The following is a 25,370-nucleotide window of genomic DNA, read 5'->3' on the forward strand; positions in this document are numbered from 1 at the left end:
TGATTTCGTCGACTAAAACTATGACGAAAAATGTTCGTCGACTACTTTTTTTCACTGGCAAAAACAAAATAAAAACTAAGCTATGATGACTAAAACTAAGACTAAATATATTGACAATTTCGTCAACAAATAAAAACTAGACTAAAATGTTAGAGAGAGACTAGTGGAGAAGAGATCCAGTAGAACTAAAAGACATTTTATGGTTGGTTGCGCTAGGGTTTGCATGCTAAAAATAGCAGATCTACAAGCTACTGCGACGCGTTGTGAGCTTGTAGAGGAGTGCAGCAGGTAGCAGGTGCAGGTGTAGCAGGTGTGCATGCGTCAAAATGCATGCTGCGCAGAGACAAAGGGAAGCGCTCTCGCGTACCAACAGCTAGGACCGCTGGGACAGGAATTTACTTCCTGAAGCCACACTCACACAATCACGCTAAAGCACGCGTCGGCCCCATACACGCCCCATACACAGCCATTAGGTGGAGGGGGAGGGGACGCATGCTGCACGTGATTGTGTGAGTGTGGCCTCGAATCCTGACACACAGTCAGTCGCACGACTCGCACGCAGCAAGCTGCTGGCTGGCTGTGTTACAGGCACTCGTCACCGATGATGAATGCACGTAATGGTGCAAAATATGCCGTGAACATCCCAATCTGGCGGGTAAAAGGAGTGCCTTTTATACAGGGACAAAGAATTTCAGTCACCCGGCTTTTGATAAGCATGAGAAAAGCAAAGAGCACATCAACATAGCGCAAACAATTGATAACAGGAGCAGGCAAGTTATCCATGATGTATCCCTCTTTTATCCATCCTGCGAGACGTGTCGTGGCAAAATGTATTTATTTATTTATTTGGTGTGCACCAAGTAACATATCCATGTGCTCCCCTGAGAACTAGACCAAAAAGGTTATGTGCACTCCTGCATATGGGTAAATCCGTCCTCACAGGCAGGACAGGAAATAAGTAATGTCTGATTTATACTTAGTTGTGCGTGAGTGACACGCCCTGAAAACAGTAGATGGACAAGCTTTTGCTCATCTATCTGCACTTTGTTGGTGTGCGCGACGCGGCACGTAAACCCAGTATAAAATCAGACATAACCCGCACCGAGCAAATTGTCTGCGGCCGTGGGGAAGGCGTTTCCATCAGGGAAGAGACAGAGTGAAGGCAGACACTGGTCTGACCCAGACAGCCCCACAGATCAATACCGTCATCACAATAGACACAGCAGGCCCCGGTCCGACTGAAAGGTGTTCTGTCATGCTTTCTTTCTTTCTTTCTTTCTTTCTTTCTTATCATTCTGTCTCGCTCCACTTCTCTCCCTTTCTCAATTTCCTCTCCACCTCGCCCCCCCTAGCACTTCACTCTCCCCATGGACCACTTATTGGTTAATGCAGCGACTGTCCAAGATACTCTGCTTTCATGTTTTGTTTCTTAGGTTAGTTTTTTTTTGTGACCAGAAGTGTTAAGAATGTAATTTAGATAGCATGTTATTTATACAGAGGCTAGTATAGGTTCATTGTTTAGCTGGCATCCATATGGTTTCAATGTACAGATTGTTATTTAGATAGCAGATTGTTATTTAGATATAGTATATTGTTTAGACAGATGCTAGGTTCATGGTTTACCTGGGATCCTATAGTTTCTTGAGGCACTACACTGTCTCTCTACATTCTATGTATTGGATTAACTTTATTATTGCAAGTCGCTCTGGAGTCGCTCCCATATACATTTCAGCCATTTGAAAATAGCAGATCTACAAGCTCACAATGCGTCGCGATGCGACGCATTGTAAGCTTGTAGATTGACTATTTTCAACAGATTTGTATACATTCGAAAACTTGAAAAGGGACATTCTGCATAATGAGTACTTTTACTTTTGCTTTAAGTACATTTTCATGCCTATACTTTTGTACCTTTAGTCAAGTACATTTTGAATTCCAGAATTTTACTTGTAACAGAGTTTTTATATTGCATTATTGATATTTTTTCTGAAGTAATACATGTGAGTACTTTTTCCACCACTGGTAAAAATTGTAATTTCACGTCCTCCCTCCCCTCCCCTCTCTCCTCCCCTCTCCTCTCCAGTGCCGACCATCGCCCCCGGCAACGTGCAGGCGGAGCCGGTCAACTCCACCACCATCCGTTTCACCTGGACCGCCCCCAACCCGCAGTTCATCAACGGCATCAACCAGGGATACAAGGTGAGGTCATCACCATCATCATCATCGTCATCTTCAGTTCCCTCCCGACAGAACTGTTACAATGAACCACTTTAGCCATATGCGATGGCATAGTATGAAAATGTATACTACTAGATTGTCAGGCCATTTGAAGGCCATTTGAAGGGTTAAACACTGCTGTAGTGCCCCCCACATGTGAGCAATTTAGTGTTTTTGGGTGTGACTATTTTCATGGCAGACCCCTGCACAGCGTTTGGGCCAAGTTTGGTGTGGATTGGAGCAACGGGGTACCTGTGGCCCCCCGGCCGGCCCCTAACGTGGCCCTTGGTATGACTATTCTGATGGCAGACCCCTGAACAGTATTTGTGGCAAGTTTGGTGTGGATCGGAGAAACGGTGCGCCTGTACATGTAGCACCCAGTGTGGCCCTGAACAGTGTTTGTGCCAAGTTTGATGCAGAAGGCGCCTGTGGCCCCTGGTGTGGCTATTCTGATGGCTGACCCCTGAACGGTGTTTGTGCCAAGTTCCGTGCGCCTCGCAGGTCCGCATATTACATTTGTGACGTCCACCGTCTGCCCGCCCAGTAGGCAATTTTAGTATAGGATATGGAGTGGCTTATTTTCAGTAATGGCCGAGAACAACGGTGCATGTCTATGCCCTTTATACAAAGTGCTAGACCCCTGGGAATTTTTTTAATAATACTTTTTGGGGGGAAATCTTGAATTATTTCGCGTTTCAAATGTTCTGGAATGTTCTTTAGCAATAGTGAGATGCCAAGCTTAAAGTGGTTAATAGTCTGCTCATACGTCCCTCTCCACATGGAGGTGAAGCCACTCACAGACTGGTGTATTGGTTTGTTTGTGAAAGCTCTTCATTATCAGTCTGTGGGCCGTTCATTGCCTTTATTCTCTTACCATGGGCTACTATATATAAATATGTATATTTTGTTTCTCCCTGGGTGAAACCAACGTGGCCGAGGCCTAGCGTGCCTTAGCGCTGTGCGGCGGTGATGAATGTCTTCATTATTTTGTCATGGACGTTTGAATGTCGCCGACTCGCTCTCCGGTGTGTACTTCATTGAAATGAACACAGTGGGTCCGCGGGGGGATCTTAAGAGACCCCCGGGCCGTAATGGGATTCCGTTTTCCTTTCTCGAGAAAGCATGTTTAGAATGAATGATGCCGCCCGTTGTTTTGTTTGTTTGTTTGTTTTGGGGATGGAGGGAGGGAGGGAGGAAGGGAGGGAGGGAGTTTGGATGTTGATTTGGGACTTTTTATTCCCCACCTCAGAGGTGTGTGTGTGTGTGTGCGCTTGTGTGTGTATAAAACTGCTCTCTGCACGCCTCAGAGGGTGAGTTATACTTAGTTCTATGCCGCTGCGATGCGCCGAAAATAGCTGATCTGCAAGCTCACGGTGCATGGCAGTGTGACACGCTGTGAGCTTGTAGATCTGCTGTTTTTTGGTGCCCAGCAACCAAGTATAAATCGGGGGTCTAAAACTCTCCACTGGCAGCTATGCAGGGTCACTGCTGTATACTAGTTGTGAATGTTAAATACAGAGCTGTTCCCCAGTGAAAGACGACTGGACCGGAGAGATGCTGGCGGGGGGGTTAGGGCAGACATGGAACTATGGAGGAAACAGAGAGACAGAGAGAGAGAGAGAGAGAGAGAGAGAGAGAGAGAGAGAGAGAGAGAGAGAGAGAGAGAGAGAGAGAGAGAGAGAGAGAGAGAGAGAGAGAGAGAGAGAGAGAGAGAGAGAGAGAGAGAGAGAGAGAGAGAGAGAGAGAGAGAGAGAGAGAGAGAGAGAGAGAGAGAGAGAGAGAGAGGGGGAATACGAGGTGAGGAATCAGAAGTATAGGCATCCATGCATGCAGGGGATGGCAACCTTGTTGACGTGAATATTTTCTTGATAGTCAGTGTGCCAAATCAACATTAAGTTTAATTATGAAACCATGTGAACATCAAATATTTATGTATTATTATGTACAAATATAGAACATAACCACCTTTATTAAAAAAAAAGATCATTAGACTATAGCGCAATAACTCCAACTATCTATCAGATAGATATCTATCAACTATCTATCTACAGTATACCGGCATCACAATGACAACACATTATTCAAGGTTTTTTGACATATTAATGTTATTTTATCATTAAAGTCGTAGTGTTTTGCCAATCATTTTGGGGGCCCACTTGCCACGCCCTCGTGGCCCACTGCATCCATCCATCCATCCTCCATTCCTTCCATCCATCCTTCCACCCATCCATCCATCAATCTCACAGTGCCCCAGCCATTCCTCTCTCTCTCAAAAAAAGCAGGAGTTGGCCTCTAATAGGCTCTATGCACAGCAGCCATATTGGCAATGAATTGGGCCCCTTAGTTCCTTCACAGGTGTTACCAATGATACTTATTAAGGCTCTGTTCCATTTAGTGTGGCATAGTGGTTGTCTTATTTTCAAGGACCCCCATAACCCTGAGAGTGTACAAATGGAACCAAATGGACCCTTACGGGTTCATTTGGTTCCATTTGTACACTCTCAGAGTTACACACCCACCATAAGGGGCCATTTGGGAAACAAAATGGAGTGTTTCTAGTGAGCCAACATGCACAATATCAGCACCCTGACTAGAATGGAACAGAGCCTTCATTAGTATCATTGGTAACACCTGTGAAGGAAGTAAGAAGAGGCCCAATTTCTTTCCAATATGGCTGCTCTCTCTCTCTCTCTCTCTCTCTCTCTCTCTCTCTCTCTCTCTCTCTCTCTCTCTCCCCCCCCCCTCTCCCCCCCTCCCCCCACAGGCCTGTCCTCTGCACCACCCTGGCATCATATAGAAGTGAAAGGAGTGAAGTTAGTCAAAGTAACTAATAGAGCTGCTCTCTAGGGACTAATTATTACCTACAACCCAGACTACCTGCTATAGCAACATGTTGTAATCTGTCTGCTGATACTCACCAGCCATTAAGAGATACTTTCATCTCAACCCCAAACTCCTCTCTCTCTCTGTGTGTGTGTGTGTGTGTGTGTGTGTGTGTGTGTGTGTGTGTGTGTGTGTGTGTGTGTGTGTGCGTGTGCGCGCGCGTGTGTGTGCCGTCTCTTCCCCCCTCTCCATTGAGTGACAGTCTGTCAAACCTGACTGTGTGACAGCTTCCTGTAGTGTCTTCACACCAACGACGGTGGGGAGAGACTAAAGTGTGAATAGGAGAAAAATGATCCACAGTTAATATTTCACTTGTCTGAGCAATAATGCTCCTGATGACAAACGCTCATAGACTCCAGTGCATTCCGTAAACTTTCTGGTTCAGGGCTTTGTCACTATTCACCAATAGAAGGCTCTGTAGTGTAGAAGACCTGGCCCGATGAAGTGCACGGAGGTGATGCAACTTACGGCCCGGGGGCCGGACCCGGCCCTTTGACCATCTCCATCCGGCCCTCGGAGTCCTCAAAGAAAAACTAAATGAAACCCCCAAAATCTACATCTTAAAAGGCAGCATGTTAATGGTTTTACCACCATTAACATAGATTCCTGCATACCTGCACTACATTTTCTTTCTGTATCTACTCAAATGTTAAATGTCTATAATTTAACAATGAAACAGTCTGCCATGGATCCATATTTATAACATAATGCAGTGGGTCCTATTTTGCGAGGCTTCTTATGTCTTTTTTCTTTACATTTCAAAATAGTGAAAATACAGTAGCTGATGGACAGTTACCATATTGTAAAGTAGTCTATCCGTGTCTATCAAATGAATGCAGCAGCAGCAGTTTTAACATAATTCAGCACTATGTGTTTCAAGTTTCAATTAAAAAATCCAATGTGTGGCCCCTCACGCACTTTATCGAAGTCAGTATGGCCCCCTGGGAAAAAAATGCTGCCCACCCCTGCACTACACTGTCTCTCTGCATGTGTGTGATTATTTATCTTGCTTATTGTAAGTCACTCTGGATATAATAAGCAGGGACGTGCACAGATAGACTCTAGGTGGTGCTAGAGCACCTGCCCTTTGCCCTCTTGACCAGAAGTGCCCTTTTGAAAAAAAAAATGAAAAAAAAAACGTTTTTTTTTCTTCAGTTTACAGTAGGGGTATTCAACAGGGGGTCCTCAGAGTTACTACAGGGGGTCCGCCAAATCTTTATGTGATATGATTTTTCTTTTTACCATAACCACTCGAAACCTAGCATCCCTTTTCTGAGGAGAACTTTAGCCAAAAATAGCAGATCTACAAGCCCACAACGCCTCGCGCTGCGAGGCGTTGTGGGCTTGTAGATCGGCTATTTTTGGCAAATAGGTATAGGTGTAGAGGGAAAAAAGAGCAGACCAAGTACACAAAAAAAAGTATAATTTACTTGAGCACCTGCCCCTCAAAATGTCTGTGCACGCCACTGATAATAAGAGCGTCTACTAAATGCCTAAATTGTAAATTGACTGTCTGTCTGTCTGTCTCTCTATCTGTGTTTCTCTCTCTCTCTCTCTCTCTCTCTCTCTCTCTTTCACAGCTGCTGGCGTGGGAGCCCGGCCACGAGGACGAGGTGAGCGCGGTCACGGTGCGTCCTAACTTCCAGGACAGCGTTCACGTGGGCTACGTGACGGCCCTGAAGAAGTTCACCGAGTACCAGACCTCTGTGCTGTGCTTCACCACGCCGGGGGACGGGCCCCGCAGCCCGGCCAGGGGCCTCCGCACGCACGAGGACAGTGAGTTTAAGACCCCATTCAGACCTGAGGGCACATTCTACTAAATGCCTTCTAAAAATCGGGTGGTCCTCAAACGTTTTCGTGCCAAGGACCCCCAAGTTGATATATTATGGCCGTGCGGACCCCCCGTCTGAAAATGTTTTGTGCCAGGGACCCCTCCAGAAGATTTGTGTTAAATAAATTCTAAATTATTAAAGTTTTTTTTACCCAACAACACTGGTTCTCAAAGTGAGGTCCGGGGACCTCCAGGGGTCCTTGAGGGGGTTTCCAGGGGGTCCCCGGCAAAATGTGTTAGTACAGCATCACAATCATTTAACACATATTTTATACATTGGCTATTCAAAAATAGCAGATGCACAAGCTCACAGCTTGCTCACAGCTGCGAGCTTGCACATCTGCTAGTTTTGAACAATTTTGAAAAATCTTGAAAGTGTTTGAATTTTGAATCATTTCGATTTTTTTAAACTAAAATTAAGGGGGTCCCTGGCACAAAACATTTTCAGATGGGGGGTCCGTGGCCAAATATATATATATATCAATTTGGGGGTCCTTTGGGATGAAAAAGTTTGAGAATCACTGTGCTGCAAGATCTGTAGTTCTGCTAGTCTTGGCGCGCTACACCGTCAAGCGAAGAAGTATGAATCAGGCTTCACACCTCTCTCTCTCTCTTTACCTCCTGTCTCCCACACTCTCTCTCTCTCTCTCTCTCTCTCTCTCTGTCTCTCTCACTCTATCTCACACACACACACACACACACACACACACACACACACACACACACACACACACACACACGTACACACACGCACGCACACACAGCCCCTGTCACTCCCACTCCCACAGAGAGAGGAGATGAGGGGGTCCCACAGTAAGAGGTCCACGCGGGGGCCGCGTCATGTGTAATTCATAGGGAGCCTAGCTCAGCTCAGTACAGATGTGCTGCTAATGATCCAGTACATCCTGCCTCCTCTCAGGAACCACCAGCAGCCATAATTGGGACAAGTTTTCTCTGAGACACCTAGAAACTCTTACAGCCCTTGTTATCAGCCTCTTTTTTGGTACTTTTTCTTCTTACCACGGTGTTCCTTGGTGTCTCACACAGGAAGATTTTAAGACACAAAATCATAAGATATATTGTGTAGCGAACGAGTGCGGCGCCCCGGGATCAAACCCACGACCCCGCCCCCCGTGTCTATTACACCATCCTAGCCTCGATCTCTAGGCTTTTATTTTTTAGTTTTGCTAAAATAATAAAAGCCTGGACCAGCGAGTCGATGTTCCGGGTATAGGAAGTGGGAGTCATCCTCAACCAACCAGAGTGCAGTGGGCGTCGCTCGGAGTGTCTCGGACAGATCAGTGAACCAATGGGATCGCACGCATTCTCTCTCCGGAGATGTTAAACCCGCCCCTCTATGCCAGATATGATGCTAGGGCAGTCTAATACCAGCCTACCGCAAAGCAAATTTACGTCAAGAAAAACAGCTCCCTTTGGCGGTGTTACGGCGGGGGTCTTTTTTGGAGGGTCGCCACACTATTACAAAATAGTCAGGGTTTATTATTGTGGGCCAAATATCTCTTTATATTATTTTATTTGATTTGACATTATTACAGTGAACATAGCATGTCTACAAGCTCACAAGGCTTGTAGACGTGCTATTTTCGCACATTGTGGAATACTGATATATTATTGATTTCAGCTGTTCAACAATTCCAAACATGCAATCATGACCCGCTGTAATGACTTCAGTCTATATTATTAGTTTAATGACCTTTTTTATGTCTAATGTAATAGTATTTGTAACTAAATGCTTTTGAAATTAAATACAAATCTTGCTTTTCAGGATTCCAATTCAAAAATACCAAAAAAAGAATTCAGGATTTCAATTCCAAAAGTAGCATCGCGACGCGTTTTGAGCTTGTAGATCGGCTATTTTAGCTACTTTTTTGTGACATATTAGAATGACGAAGTACAGCATTAATTTCCGAAAAAAAGTGAAAATACGTAGATAAGAGGTTTCTGCCCGACAGCAACAGTATATGCAACGTGGCCCTCTAGAGTGAGTGTGGAAATATAGTGGCCCTCTCCATCATCAAAGTTGGCCATGCACCCCTGACTTACGGTAAACCCTATGCAGGGCCGTGTTAATGTCAAAATGCGCACTAGGCAACGGACAGTTTTCGGGCCCCCCCCCCCCAGCGCACATGCACGCGCGCGCAGCGCGCGTGCATGTGCGCGACCAATGCGCGCGACCAATGCGCGCGCGCGAAGCGCGCGCGCGCGAAATTTTGCGGTTATTTCGCGGATTGTGGCCGTTTTTGGGCGTTTCTTTGTTACTTTATTTCGGTTTTAGGGTTAAGGTTAGGCTTATGTTATTTAATAAAAAAAAAAAAAAACTTTTTAATTTTTTTTTTTTTTTTTTTGGGGGGCATTTTTCGGCCCCCCCCCCGACAAGACATAGGCATGTGCCTACATTGCCTGTGCATAAACACGGCCCTGACCCTATGGTTGAGCCCCTCAGGGCTCCATACAAGTGTCTTTTCTCTGTTTTCTGTTATTGTCGGCAAAGCTTTAGCTGGAAATAGCCGGTGAAAGCTTTCCCCACGGATGCTGGGGTTTAAGTGGTTAGGTTTTTTATTTTTGTTTTTTTTGGTCTGTATTACAAACCGACCTCCTGGGGTTTTGAAGCAAGTGTTGCATCATTGAACCCACAGAGTATAGAGTTTAGCAGAGTGTGTGTTTGTTTGACCGTTTTGTTTGTGTATTTGTGTGTGTCTAGCCCCCGGCGCTGTGGGTCACCTGAGCTTCACGGACATCCTGGACACCTCGCTTAAAGTCAGCTGGAGGGAGCCCAACGAGAAGAATGGCATTCTGACAGGTATAACCCCCCCCCCCCCCCCCCCCCCCCCGCCGTGACTACTTTATATCACTCCCAACACCGTCACAGAATCAGAATCATCTTTATTGTGTCACATCACAGGTTTACGCTAGTAAAAAAGTGGGTGAAATTTGTTTTTGCGCAATTTTGTTTTGTGTTGTTATTTCCATAGAAAAAAAAGAAAGGGAAGAAGAAGGGGGGGGGGGCAAGGGGGAAAAGAGATACTGTACGTGATATACTATGGACGTTAGTCACTTTAGATTTCTTTGGCTATTCAAAAATAGCAGATCTACAAGCTTGTACATCTGCTATTATTGAAAAATCGTGTACCTTTTTGCAAATATGTGAATATATAATTTTTTAAAAACATTTTGAAACTTAAATCTCACAAAAATGTGTGGGGATTTATTGAGAATTGGTATAATATCTAAGGAGAAACGTAGAAAGTTTTCAAGCAAATTGGTTCAGAAATCGCGTTTCTATGTGTTGATATGTGGCAGTTAAATGGGTTAATGATATAATAAGCCTTTGTTTGCTACAGTGCTTATTGTCTTCATTTATCCGAAAAGTCAATGTCAAGATTCAATGGTAAATCTTACTGCTCAGCCTGAAGGCCATGCGTTCTTACTGAGAACATTCGCACGACATAATAATAAAATAGAAATGTTCACATCTTTAACCCATTAAGACCGGGAACGCATCTGTGCGTGTTTCATTTTAAGATTTCTTTGGCTATTAAAAAATAGCAGATCTACAAGCTCATAGCGCGGCACCGAGTGCCGCGCTATGAGCTTGTAGATCTGCTATTTTTGAAAAAAAAAAATTGAAAAATATGTTTATTGTTTTAAAGCAAGCACAATATTTTGAGATGGGGGTCTGTGGCCAAATACATATAATTGTGTTGGTCCTTTGACATGAGAAAAGTTTGAGAACCACTGATATTATAGCAGCATACGTTTTTTCAAAAAACACCCAGAAGCCCCCAGAAGCAAAGATTTGAGTTACAAATGTTCACTTTAAAAGTAATATAATATTATATTCAAAGATTTGCAAAAAAAATATAAAATAGCAGATCTACAAGCTCATAGCGTGGCACTCTGTGCCACCCTATGAGCTTGTAGATATGCAACTTTTGAATAGCCAGAGAAATCTAAAAATGACACAGATTAATTCCTGGTCTAAATGGGTTAAAATTGTGAAATGTAACAGCAGCAGCAGCAGCAGCAGCAGCGAGTGTGTGTGGAAACATTCATAATTATCACTTATCAGGTGGTGAGGAATGGTACCTGAAGCGCTATAGAATCACATAACGTTGTGATGGCAAAATACAGAGCTGTTAATTGCATTAACGTTGAGAGGGTGAGAGAACACAGTGGTGGTGAGTGGTGAGAGTGGGTTGAGGGAATGTAATCATAACCCAGATTTAATGTGTTTTATTCGATTTTTTTATTGGCGTTAATTTAATATTTTTTTGTTATTGCCTGGCCCTCGGGCACTCCAGGACCCCACAGTTCTCTCTCTCTCTCTCTCTCTACCCACTGTTATGTATTATATATAATATTTAAAGGACTAGTTCACCCATTTTTTTTCCTTTTCTATCAATTACACACGCCATGAAGACTTGCATTCCTAAGCCAATAATGTGATGACCCGGTAGGAGACTTGCGGAGTCTCCTACCGGAGACATTAGCATCTTTCCGCCGGTCATTAAACTATTGGTTTAGGAATGCGACAATAACAAAAAAATCTCCATGAATTCAAGGCTTCATGGGGCGTGTAATTGATAGAAAATAAGTCCTTTTTTGGGGTGAACTACTGCTTTAAGTTGTTGTTTGCATGGGTCCTATACTTGTAATGTACATAATACAATAATACAAAAATGTACATAGTGATGCTTTAAGCCTTTCACTTAAAAAGAAAGTGCAATGTGACATTGCAATGTGAAGCGTTGTGCGCTTGTAGATCTGCTATTTTCACTATTCGGTAAAAAAACGTATATGTAGGGTTTAAGTGGTAAGAAAGTCTCTGTTCTCACAGACGATTCTGTCTCGTCCTCCAGGGTACCGTATCTCCTGGGAGGAGTACAACCGCACCAACACCCGGGTGACCCACTACCTCCCCAACGTGACCCTGGAGTACCGTGTGACCGGCCTGACCGCCCTCACCACCTACACCATCGAGGTGGCCGGCATGACCTCCAAGGGTCAGGGGCAGCTGTCGTCTTCCACCATCTCTTCTGGCGTCCCGCCAGGTATGTGTTTTAATTTAAAAAAAATGATTTTTCTTTCTCCTCAATGTAATCATTATGCCAATTAATTATCTCCCCTCACACATTTATGTGTGTGTTGTCACTGCTGTCTTATCCTACTGACTCACGCGACATACTAAAGCCCTGGCTTCTGTGACCAACGCGGAAGTGCCTCTGTCTACAACAACTGCGGGCAATGTTTTGGGCCGATAAAGTATAGTTATATTGACCGCGACGGAGGCGCGCCGTCTCAAGCATAGACTGTATAAATAATAATAATAATAATAATAGATCTTTATTGTCCACAAGTGGAAATTTGTCTTTGGCTCACCAGACACTATACAGACATAGACAAACAACATTAGAGGTACAGCACAGCAGTGAGGATCACATCATAGAAATACACAAAACACCATCGCTAATAAAAGAAAGAAAAGGAGAGTAGACCCACATTAGGAACCTGTTTCATGATCATCATCATCATCATCATCATCACCACCATGCAGCAGGTCATTCTGTCGAGTTAAGAATGCTGACTGCTCTGGGGACAAAAGACTTCTTATAAATATTTTTGGTCGCTAGGGGAACTCTGTAGCGCCTGCCAGAGTTCAGAAGCTCAAACTCTCTAGAAAGAGGATGGGAGCCATCGGCTGTGATGCTCAGAGCTTTCCTCCTCACTCTCTCCCTGTACAATAGGCTCAAGGCCTTTTGGGGCTTGCCAATGATTTTGCTAGCCATTGACACAATCCTAGACAGTTTGTTCAGTAATTTACAGTTTAGGTGACCAAACCAGGCAGAAAGGTGAAATGTCAAAACACTCTCAATCATGGTCTTGTACACAAGTTCTAGGACCCGCTGACTAACTCTGAAGCTATTTAGCTTTCTGAGTAGATAAAGTCGCTGGGAACATTTCTTATAGATGTGCTCTGTGTTACCAGAGAAGCTCATCCGGGAGTCTAGAACTGTTCCTAGATATTTAAAGTCCTCCACAGATTCTATGAGTTGGCCATCCAGCGAGACTGGCAGTATAGTAATATCTGGTTTAAGCATGAATAGCTCCTTTGTCTTGCCTACATTAATTTCTAGCTGGCTGGTATTACACCACCCTTCAAGTGCTACCGTGTGAGCCAGGTAGGCATCTACACCACGGGGGTCTGATTTAAGTAACAGGGCAACTAAGGCCATATCATCTGCATACTTAAATAGTTTAAAATATGTCTCATTGATCATAAATTCATTGGTAAAAAGAGAGAATAACACAGGGGACAATACACTTCCTTGTGGGCAACCAGTGCTCACAGTGAGCACCTCTGATGTGTTTTCCCTGGCACAAACCCTTTGTGGGCGACAAAAAAGAAAATCCCTGAACCACCAGATTAGGCTGGGATGTACCTTAAGATCAGCAGCCCTTTTCAGCAGGATATGGATCTTCATTGAATTAAAAGCTGAGCTAAAATCTATGAATAAGATCCTAGCATAACCTTTAGGGTGCATAAGATGTTGTGTGACTGCATTAAGCATGGTCAGTAATGCATCATCTGTACCTCTCTTCCTCTTATAAGCAAATTGGAATGGGTCCATCATCGTTGACACAGAAGCAGTTAGAAGGTTAACCAGGACTCGTTCCATAGTTTTACATAGTACAGAGGTTATCGCAATAGGCCGGAAATCATTAGGTGAGCTTGCGCCTGGCTTCTTAGGCACAGGCCTGATTATGGAGTGTTTCCATGATAGCGGCATAATGAGATGGACAAACCCCCTCCGCTGCTTTCTACAGACCGAAAATGAAGCCGATTGCTGCAAGACTGTAGGTCCGCCATCTTTCAATACGCGTCAGAATGAGTTCAGACCATTATTGGTTGGGTAACTTGTCAATCAAGAGCGGGGGGCGGGGAATGAATGCTATTGGTTGTGTAGCGTGTCAATCAAATCATCCCGCCCCTCCTAGAGAATAGCCTACTTTATCGTCAATTTTATAATAAATAGAACCATAATTTAGCAAAACGCATATCCTGATGATTGAAAGGAGACTTTAAACTAGCGACTGGAAGCATATAGAATTTATGACAATTTTTATTACAGTAAGAAAATCTAGTCTAAAGTTTGTCAAAAAACCCATTCACTTGCGCTAAAATAAATTCTTTCTGAACTCACAGGTCGGCGCAGGGTAAAACAGCGCCACTCTGGCCATTTTGTCGGCCTCATCGTAAATATCTCAGCCTTGCCCCTTGGTCTCAAGTGAACTTGAGCCACGAGAATCACCACGAGCGAGCTAAAGTGAGCAAGTTGCCGTTCCGAACATTGCGAAGTTAGTTTGAGCCTACTCAGCGCCGTCCAAGTACCACTTAGAATCGTAAATCATGTTTTGGCGAGTATAAGTACGTACAGTGACAAATATCATCCTCCTCCCCGCCCGGCTCCCCTCCCTTTAGCTGGACCTTGTCCAGCTAAATGAGGGACAAGGTCCACTGGTTATATCTCCTATGGTACCACATCAATACAGCATGGAAATGTGGACAAAATCATATCCAACGATAACAAAATCTTCTCAGACCCAAATCTTCAAAAAGTTTTGGGTCTGAGAGTCTAAATCTCATCAAACGGTGGTTCCGTGGCTCAAATGCCGAATAAATAATGGACCTTGATATGAAAAGGGTTGAAAACCACTGGTGGGTGGATTCGAACCCCTAGACTCCACGGTGGCGGGCACCGTGCCACCCTGGGCGTCTCAACCCCTGTTTTTTTTTGTCTGCTTCTATGTACCACTGACTGCCCCCCACAGGCAAATGTTATTGAGTAATCGCTCAAAGAAGAAAGAAAGAAAGAAAGAAAGAAAGAAAAGATGCCAGCGAATGCAAATGCACAGAAGGAATTATCCCTCCTCCCCACAGGCTAGAACTTGTGCTTACAAAAAAGACCAAACATATTTTGAACTAATTAGGCAGAAAAGTTTTGCGGCGGCGGGTCATTTTTCAACATCAGGTGCTCAGCGAAAAAGCCCTCCCGCCGCCGCCTCATTAGAGACGTGGGGATTTCAGCCACTCCATCCATTTAGATCTGCATGGGACCAGCTAATCACTGGATAATCTACAAACCCTGCAGTGATACCGAGCGTTGACTGTGGGGGACAAAGTACCCAAACCACTATTACTTGAGTCAAAGTATAGTTTTTTTATTAAGTATCAAAAATGCAAATACTCAGTTAAACTTCAGATACTAAAAACATTACTTAAAGGAGTGGTTCACCCAAAGAATTACTTATTTTCTATCAATTACACATTGAAGCCCATGAAGCATTGAATTCATGGAGATTGTTTAGTTTTTGGCGCATTCCTAAGCCAATAATTTGATTACCGACGGAAATATGCTATCTGGTATAGGAGACTCAAAGGACACACTTTGAGTCTCCTGAACTGGATGACCGGAAATACACCTGGTCGTCAAATTATTGGCTCAGGAATGCGTCAAAAACAAAACAAAATCCATGAATTCAAGGCTTTATGTGGTGTGTACTGTAAGTAATCTTTTGGCTGAACTATTCCTTACAGTCCGGTACAGATTTACAGATTTACAGATCAAAGGCACGTCTATGAATTTCATTCATATGAGACCCACATTTAAGGCACTGTTTCTCAACCTGAGGGCCAGATTTTCACGTGGGTCCAGATCTAGAAAAAGTTGAGAACCACTGGTTTAGGGTCTCAAATAACCGATCTACAAGCTCACAACGCGCTGTCTGCTTGTAGATCGATGATTTTCATTGCGCGACACCCACGTAATGGGGGGAGGTAGATATTATCTTGCCAGTACTGGCATATAGCTCACAGCGAGCCAAGCAGATTTACTGTCTCAGCGGCCGACTGAGCACGCCTTGTGTCATCTGGCGCCAGACACAATGAAACCCAATCCCCAGCTGGTCCCCGTGCAGCCCGCTACGACAGCATCATCATCATAAAGCACACGCCACTCCACCGGCCAATCAATGCCCTCACACACATGTTCAAACTCTGTCCCCATTGGACAGTGGTGGAAACTAGTACATTTACTCAAGTACTGTACTTAATTAACATTTTGTGGGGGATTTATTTTTTGACTTTACTGGAGTATTTACAATTGTCAATACTTTTACTTCTACTCCATTACATCTCAGAGGCAAATATTGTACTTTTTTACATGACAATTTTTGAAAACTTGAGGTTGCAATTAACCACTTCAGCCCTATATACAGTATATACAGTACTTTGGGTATTTGAAAATAGCAGATCTACAAGCTCACAACAGGTTGCGATTTAACGTGGCGATGCAACGCATTGGGGGCTTGTTGGTCTGCTATTTTCACATTTTTGTACATTTGAAAACTTGTGAAATGGGACTTTGCTGTATAGCATTTTGGCACTCTAAGTATATTTTGATGTCAATACTTTTGTTCTTTTACTCAAGTACGTATTAAATGCCAGACTTTTACTTGTAATAGAGTACTTCTACATTTCGGCATTGCTACTGTTACTTAAGTAAAAAATCTAGTAATAGTACTTTTTCCACCACTGCGAATTGGACCGGATATAATTTTCAGCAAAAATAAAATAAAGTCCCCCCCATCTCCCCCTTTCTCCGGGGAACATTTCCATAGTTTTTTAAGGTCGCCCATTAAAAGACCACTAAATTGCATAATAGAATTACAATGGCCACAATCAATTACGTTTGCCGCTGGCGCTATACGGCGTTCCCCCCACGACTCGATACGTCTGAGGAAGCTGTCAAATGAAAGACTGTTATATTGGCGGCCCGGGGACCATGGAGCAGACGTTATGAGCCCCCGAATGGTGATTACTTTGCACTTTATACTGTATGTGTAAAGATAGCACCTGGTGCGCCCGTGACTCTAGACCTGTGGTTCTCAACCACGGGGTCTGGGGACCACCAGTGTGGTCCTTGAGGGGGTTCCAGGTGGTCCCCAGCTAAATGATGGAGAGTTGGTAACCATGGACCCTTATAGATCTTTAACTCTTGAGAGTGTAAAATGAAACCAAATGGACCCTTACGGGTCCATTTGGTTTCATTTTACGCTCTCAAGAGTTAAATAATTGTTAAACATCTGCATTACTAATTAAATAATTGTTATTTTGATCGTTTGCCTGTTGACGTTTGACGTTTTCCTGTCTCTCCTACGATGGTACCAACATCAATAAATACAGCATGGAATTGTATCCAACGATAACAAAATAGAAGTTTTGGGTCTGAGAGTCTAAATCTCATCAAATGGTGGTTCCGTGGATACAGAATAAATAATGGACCTTGATATGAAAAGGGCTGAAAACCACTGTACTACAGCGGCACACAAAAGCTGCGTTTCGAGCTTGTACTGTAGATATGCTACTTTTGCTACTTTTGAATCTGAATCCTGAAAAGTAACAATTTTGGACGTATATTGTCTCTCCACCCAATGGAGACGATAGATACAGGGTCCCCACGGTCATGAAATTCCTGGAAATATTTTGAAATAAAAAATAAATAAATCCAGTACTGGAAAAGGTTTGAAATTGATCAAACATCATCAAAGGTCCTGGAATTTATCAAGGGTCCTGGAAAAATATTTGGCTATGCATTGTTTTTGGCTATTGATTTTGTTAAAACAAAACATTATCATAAACATGAATAATATTACACAAAATATGTAACATAAGTAGTTTTTCGCCAAACGGGCTGTGTGACGGCAGCCTAATGTATGTCTCAAACTTTATTTTTGCTACACTGCCTATCTTTGGGCATTCTACATAGGAGTAAGAGACACATTATTGTGCCGAATGATTGTTATATAGGCCTGGAAATTGGGCTAAATATTCTGGAAAAGTTTTGGAAAAGTTTTGGAAATTCATTGCTAAAAATGTGTGGGGACCCTGTAGATAAATGCACCGCCGGTACGAGCGAGCACATAAATGATTTAGAATTAGATTGTGCTGGAGGGTTTTTTTTTTGCACGTAATCTGTGGATTTCATTTGTATGGTCGAGGACCCACGTTTTAGGTTATGCATGATAACCATTGGTTATGCGCGATTTAGACCTAGTTGCACGTGAGTGGTGTGCACCGCCATAACCTGTAGGATTCGTGGAAGCAAGAGGTGAATGGAATGCCTGCCCCATGGGAAATGAACAGAACATGTATATTTATTTTTCTCTCTCTCTCTCCTTTTCACAATTCACACGTCTGCCTGCAAACAAGTGCACACACACATGCATTCACTGACTTCTGTAGTTGCTTTTTTATCTCGTTGTTGTCGTGCAGACACCTTGTATCTACATCATAAATGAATGCTTACTTCATCATATGAGAGTGTCAAAGTAGTGCAAAAAAGCAGATCTGCAAGCTCACAACGCGTCGCATCGCTTGTGGATCAGCTATTTTCACTATTTATTTGTTATAATAATATTAAAGAAGGTTTTTTGGACTCTCAAGGTTTCTACCCGACAGTGCCGATCTGCTTCCCCTCAACAGTGTTGGCGGAGGAATAATAATAAATAATCCATTCTCATTGTTGGCTCAGCTAAAAATATAAACAGTAGGGGATATCAGGTGGAATCATATCTCTAGATAACGGCAATGTAATTGACATTCATGGTATTGTCTGGTGTGCCTGGGTATTGGGTGTAAAGTATCTCTCTCTCTCTCTCTCTCTCTCTCTCTCTCTCTCTCTCTCTCCCAGAATCTAATCTTCCTCTGCATTCTTTATAGTGAGTTTCAGAGACACAGGGGGAGAGAGGAGAGGGAATTAAGTCAAGTTCACTGGTTGGCTCCATTCGCGCGCCGAATCTGTGTGGCCACAAGAGAGCGCTGTGGGAGATAGAATTTCCATCCAGTGCAGCCTCTGGCACACACATCAATCAAAGCCTGTTTGTGTGGGGAACTGAAAAAAAGTTGTACTTTTACTCAAGTATTGTATTTTGAGTTTTTTTTTACTTTACTTGAGTATGTCCATTTTCATATACTTCTTCCACTGCATCTCAGAGGCAAATATTGTTCTTTTTACTCCATTACAATTTCCTGATAGCTTCAGTTACTTTGCAGATTTTGATTATGACAAAACATATATTAACCACTTAAGCCCTATTGTATACGTCAGCTATTCGAAAATAGCCGATCTACAAGCTTACAACGTGTCGCAATGTTACACGCGGTGAGCTTGTAGATTTTTTTGTGTACATTTTTTTAAACTTTACTGCTTTTACTTTGGCAATACTTGTGTACTTTCTACTCAAGTAACATTCTGAATACAGGACTTTTACTTGGAGCAGAGCATTTCTACATTGTAGTATTGCTACTTTTACTCAAGTAAAACATTTTGAATACTTTCTTTCCACCACTGGTGTGATGTGAGGGCAAGTGTAAAAAGTTTGTTCTGCAGCAGAAAGTTACAAGACTTTTTGTTACCGTTCTGTCTCGTTCCCCGCGGCATTTAGAAGACACAAATCAGTACAAGATTCTCTTAGATGTCGATGTGTGTATGTCTACATATTTTATATCCTTGGCACACATACAGTAGAGTACTACTAAGCTGTCAAGTGCTTCAGAGACAGTGTGCATTGAGTTGAGCACAACGCTATTTGTTATACAGTACTTTCATATTTCTTCTTTTTACTCTTCTTCTCAACTTTTCTAGGGCTGCCTGCAACTATCAATTATTCTCTTGGTGATAATTCTATCGGTCACTTTTTACAGCTTACAACGCGTCACATTGTGATGCGATGTGAGCTTGTAGATCAGCTATTTTCATTGTTTGTTCGTTCTTTTTTTCTTCTTTTTTTGCTATTCTTTGAAACACACATAGGGGTATTTCGGGGCGTGGCCAAATCCGCCATTACTTTTTCGGGTGAAACAACACAGCTTTTACCATTGGAATTGCATTATGGAACGAATTCGTTGTAACATTTTATGGGTTTATTTCGGTGAAGTATTGTAGTGCAGGTAATTGCAACAGCCACCGATCTTGTGAAAAATTAAAACGGGACCACCAAATATTACATTTTTTTTAGATATATATAATCGATTTTGATTACGTTTTAAGTTTTTTTTTATTATTAAAATAAATGGATTAAATGTATTATTTTTCATTAACCCCTTGCACACGTACTCTTTTCTCTCTGATTTGTGTGGACAGAGCTTCCCGGACCCCCCACCAACATAGCCATTTCCAACATCGGACCCCGATCCGTCACCCTGCAGTTCAAACCCGGCTACGACGGCAAGACCTCCATCTCTCGCTGGCAGGTGGAGGCTCAGGTAATGAGACACGTTTTACTAAGGCTGTGAATATTCTGCTATCTCAGAGGCGATTGATTTATATGCATTCCCATCCCATAGGTGGGGACGATCGGGGACAACGAGGACTGGGTGACGGTCCACCAGCTGTCCAATGAGCCTGAGGCGCGGTCCATGGAGGTGCCGGGACTCAACCCATACACCTTCTACAGGTGATTCAATGGGCCTGATTCACTAAGCTGTTTACACCAAGATTCTGTACACAACTTCCCACGTTAAGAGTCTGATTCATCAATCTTTTTTTGTCCATGAATTTTGACGGGTGTACGCTCTTTCTCACGTCTGCTGGAAGGCAGACTTACGTGGGACCAAAGCTTACTGTACATACAGTACGTGTCATTAGAATGCCTTATTCTTCATGAAAAATCAATTACAACAGTGCCAAACCTAAAATAAAATAAAATATGCGTACAGTATGTATATGCCCAACATTTGTCAACACGTATAAAAAATATATATATATACGTTATCTATTGCTTGTATGCATATTATAGACATAATGTATGCAAATTCAACCGATTTGTATTTCTTTTCAGTTGACACATTCAGAGCCGAATTATTAGGTCCCTTGGCGTGTTTGCCGTCTGGCCATAGTTTCGCCTATTGGGCTTTCATGCCAACTGTGGTGCTTTTAATTTATAATATCGACCACATCACATGAACGCAGTCTTACCAGTATGGATGAAATCCAGCTGTGTCCATTATTCCATTTCCAATCCCGATGTAGGACAGTGGCGAGTTCGTCCAAAGGACAGATTCGCCTCAGTAATCAATAAAGCTCTGATAAAAAAAAGAAATTGGATGTTGGCGGATTCCAGCAGATTTTGTTTTACCTCGGCAAAGGTGAGCAATTGTTCAGTAGATAGGGCTTATAATATCCATTCCAAGTGTTATTAGCCTTTTGGTTGTGAGGTTAAACTTTGTAAACTTCTTATTCTCATTACACATGAGAGCATTACGTTCAGCTGATCCCTCGTGCAATCGAGGGACTCGCTTCCAGACACAACAGATGGACACGTTGGTTGTCAAGGCGATCTTTTAAATCTGTATTTTTTTTGACGAGAGACGAAGTTGAAACTTGAAAGTCAGTTTGAAGTTGGGTTTTTCTTGTTGCCTTTTATGGCGTTTGTAATTTTACGATCTGCTGGGAGCCGTCCGGATTCATCATGACATACACCTGTGATCCGCACATTTCAGGGATTTACACACCCTTTCATGAATTGCACGTCAGTTTTTGCTTAGAGAAATTACGAACGTCTTTAGTCACCTTATTTACACATTATTTACGACCAGCTTAGTGAGCAGCTCAGTCACAGCCCAGTTACTCACACACTAAAACACACACATGTGATCACAGTGGCGTGCACAGACATTTTGAGGGGCAGGTGCTCAAGTAAATTATACTTTTTTTTGCTCTTTTTTCCCTCTACACCTAATACCTCTTTGCCAAAAATAGCCGATCTACAAGCCCACAACGCCTCGCAGTGTGAGCTTGTAGATCGGCTATTTTTGGCTAAAGTTCTCCTCAGAAAAGGGATGCTAGGTTTCGAGTGGTTATGGTAAAAAGAAAAATCCTATCACATAAAGATTTGGCGGACCCCCTGTAGTAACTCTGAGGACCCCCTGTTGAAGACCCCTACTGTAAACTTTTTCAAAAGGGCACTTCTGGTCAAGAGGGCAAAGGGCAGGCGCTCGAGCACCACCTAGAGTCTATCTGTGCACGTCCCTGTGTGATCATTATTGTAGGCACACACACAGACGGAGAGAGCTTGGTTCACATATGCATACGCAGGAAGAACAGACAAACTATTTTTGCTACTTTTGCGCGACACCCTTGTACGACAAATTAGGGCATTCATTTACAGGAAAAAGAGGGGGAAAAACTAAACATAAAAAGTTGAAATATGGAGATCTGCCCGACAGCGATGACACAGTTTAAGTGGTTACACTGTTGTAGACCATAAAAACAGGCATAACAACAGACAACAGGTAGGATTACCTCACCTGGGTGTTCTAGGGCGTGGCTGTCATCATATGTCACAGGATACATTTAACCCATTAATACCTGGAACTGTGTCATTTTTAGATTTGAGCTAAAAAGCATTATTTTACACTTTGGGCTATTAAAAAATAGCAGATATACAAGCTCATAGCGCGGCACCGAGTGCCGTGCTATGAGCTTGTAGATCTGCTATTTTTGAAAATTCGTGAAAATGTGTGCAAATCTTTGAATATATACATTTTTAAAGCGAACATTTTTAACTCAAATCTTTGCTTCTGGGGGTCCCTGGAACAAAATATTTTGATGGGGGTCCGCGGCCAAATACATATCATTTTGGGGGTTCTTGACATGAAAAAGATTGAGCACCACTGATATAGAAACATACGTTTTTCAGAAAACTGTTGAGATTTAGGAGACATGTAGAATCGGCTTCAGGTCTCAATGGGTTAATTACAAAAAAAAATTGGCGAGCAGCACCACTGTCTTGGACAATAGGCAGACTATTATGATTAGGATTACCTCACTGTCCCAACCCAACCAAGAATCACATTATCAGTTATTCTCATCTCTATCTGGCAAGCAACAAATGTCTGTCACTCAACTTCTCTTATTACTTGTGATTGACGGGTGGTGTGAATGAATAAAGTAGGATTTATAATGATTACACAGGGGAAATTACTTCTCTGTTCACGTACAAAATGTGTGGCCTTCTGTACGTCAATAACAGTTCAGCCTCCATATTGTGGCTTTGTCATAACTCTTTGACTGCCAGAGTGATGCCACTGCTGCCAGCGAAAAAGAGCGATTTTACTGTACCTTTGAAAAATCATAGAATATTCTCTGTGACCTCCGTCCTCATGGACATGGCCTCATTACACGCACAGGGTTGTCGTAGTAGAGGGAAAATGATCCGCACAGGGTAATCCGTTGCACAGCTGCGGCCGTTTGAATGCAGCTTGTTTTTGCCGCAAAGCAAGAGGAACGTAGATATAGCGATATCCCCATAGGAAATAAACAGGAAGTAAATGATCTTTTTTTTCTTCTAAATTACATCAAGAAACCACAGGCAAAGAGATAATAGGCAAACATTCGGCAAAAACAGGAGAACAATCAGCGTTGTGAGCTTGTAGAATGGCTACTTTTGGCAAAGAACCACTGTAGTATCATATTTTTTTAGCTGTCGGGCAGAAACCTTGTATCTCCATAATTCAACTTTTTTATGATTATGATGAAATGAATGCACTTCCTTGTACAAGAGTATCGCACAAAAGTATTTTTGAAAGTGAAATTGAAAGTGGTTAAGTGTGTCTTGTGGGTTTTATGAATATTGAACCAATAAACAATATTAACCAGAGCTTCTGACTAAATAATAACTACATTGGATCCACTGGAACACAAGTATTTGTTTTTTCCATTTCCTCAAAAGTAGACATACAAGGTTTCCACCTGACAGCGACGATATATCAATATCACGCAACAAATGGTTATCTTTGGCGAGAGCGTCTGACTGAAGTAAGGTGATGCTGGAATGAGAACGGATGCTGGGGTTTGACTATAGGGGTTCCAATCCAATTAACAGTGCCTCCAGCTAACACTAGGCCGATCAATCAATCTCTGCTTCTGCCCAAGTGACTCCTACAGGTTGGTCAATTCTGTCAATGTTGTGCTCCTCCTCTGCATGCATTATACGTCCTCCCGGTCTCAATCAGCGTCTGTCAATCACAGGTGGCCCTGAGCGCAGATGCTGATTGGCTCTTACACTTTTTGGTTCCTGCTAAAACGCCCACCCAGCACTTTGGGCCAGACTAGACCGGTCTGCAGCAGACACATGATAATGTGGATTGATGTGACCGGGATGGTTTACCAGGCCCTTCTTTTCACTGTCAGGTGATAAGAACGGCCTTGACGTCACATGTATCGGAGTAGACACATGATTTTCAGGGGCGGATTAACCCTTTGTGGTACCCTGTGCTACAAACGTTTCGGCGGGAAAATTGGCGCTTCACCGACGTGTTTCACCGTTTTAGCACTCCTTCAGCAGCCATTGCTTCTATATTTCGTTGCTCTTGCAGTGATAGTTGAGTCTTCTTTCACTTCTGCCCCGCCGTTTGGTGCCCCCCCCCTAAGGTTGGTGCCCCGCGCTTCAGCACCTAAAGCCCTCCCATTAAGCCGGCACTGATGATTGTCTGTGCTCTCCATAGGACCAGCTTTAGGAGTTAGCAGTGACAAGAATAGAATACACAGGGTAGCAGGAATCGGCATAAAGACTATACTGGGACAAAAATGTAACGAATGAGTTATCTAATGTGTAAAACCCCCCGTTTCACCGCCACATCCAGGCTCCGCATGCGTCAGGTGAACATCGTGGGCACCAGTCCACCCAGTCAACCCTCCAGGAAGATCCAGACCCTGCAGGCTCCTCCAGACATGGCCCCCGCTAACGTCACCCTGCGCACGGCTAGCGAGACCAGCCTCTGGCTACGATGGGTGGTAAGTACTAGGGTTTAACATTTTCCGGGAAATATCTAATTTTAATTCCCGGGAATTTTCAGACCTTTTCCCGGGCTTCCCGGGAATTCCCGTTAAAGGGTAAAAAAAAAAAAAAGTGCCCACTAAAATGCATTTATATGTAGATACTTAAATAGCCAGTTTTACACCGAGGTGCCCAAATGTCCCTATTGTGTCCACCTATGAACTTGCACTAATAATGACTTGATTTGATTTTTTTAAATCATATAAATATAATATATAAATATAATAGCCTATAGTGCCCTGCCCTGGCGGAGATCTGCCCTGTTGCGCAGCGGGTGAAGACAATTAACTTAAAGAGGAGCTGTGCTCAAAACGCACTCAAACAATGTCAAACTCTAGCTGCTGAAATAAACGTTCCATTTGTATCATTATTGACAAGAGAATTTGCAAAAGGAATATGTATTTATTGTCCATCAGAGCGCACGTGAGGTCACAGCTTTTCTCTACTTTTGTAGGATATTGATTTGATAGCCTAAACTTGTCATTTGTTTGCAGCTATTAATTTATATTAGGCTACTTGC

General features: G+C 43.0%; 1 protein-coding gene across 1 annotated transcript in view; it reads left to right on the forward strand.

The window, feature by feature from the left end:
* Positions 1-25,370, forward strand: part of LOC311060681 (protein sidekick-2-like) — a 216,801-nt gene that overhangs the window by 93,979 nt on the left and 97,452 nt on the right. Inside the window, exons 16-22 of the mRNA XM_084078960.1 lie at positions 2,084-2,199; positions 6,681-6,876; positions 9,654-9,752; positions 11,812-12,003; positions 20,155-20,276; positions 20,358-20,467; positions 24,657-24,807. Coding sequence (XP_083935086.1) covers positions 2,084-2,199; positions 6,681-6,876; positions 9,654-9,752; positions 11,812-12,003; positions 20,155-20,276; positions 20,358-20,467; positions 24,657-24,807 — 986 coding nt within the window. The remainder of the gene's footprint in view (positions 1-2,083; positions 2,200-6,680; positions 6,877-9,653; positions 9,753-11,811; positions 12,004-20,154; positions 20,277-20,357; positions 20,468-24,656; positions 24,808-25,370) is intronic.

This window comes from Gymnoscopelus microlampas, assembly GCF_963454915.1.
Source record: "Gymnoscopelus microlampas genome assembly, chromosome: 14".
Classification (NCBI taxonomy): Eukaryota; Metazoa; Chordata; class Actinopteri; order Myctophiformes; family Myctophidae; genus Gymnoscopelus; species Gymnoscopelus microlampas.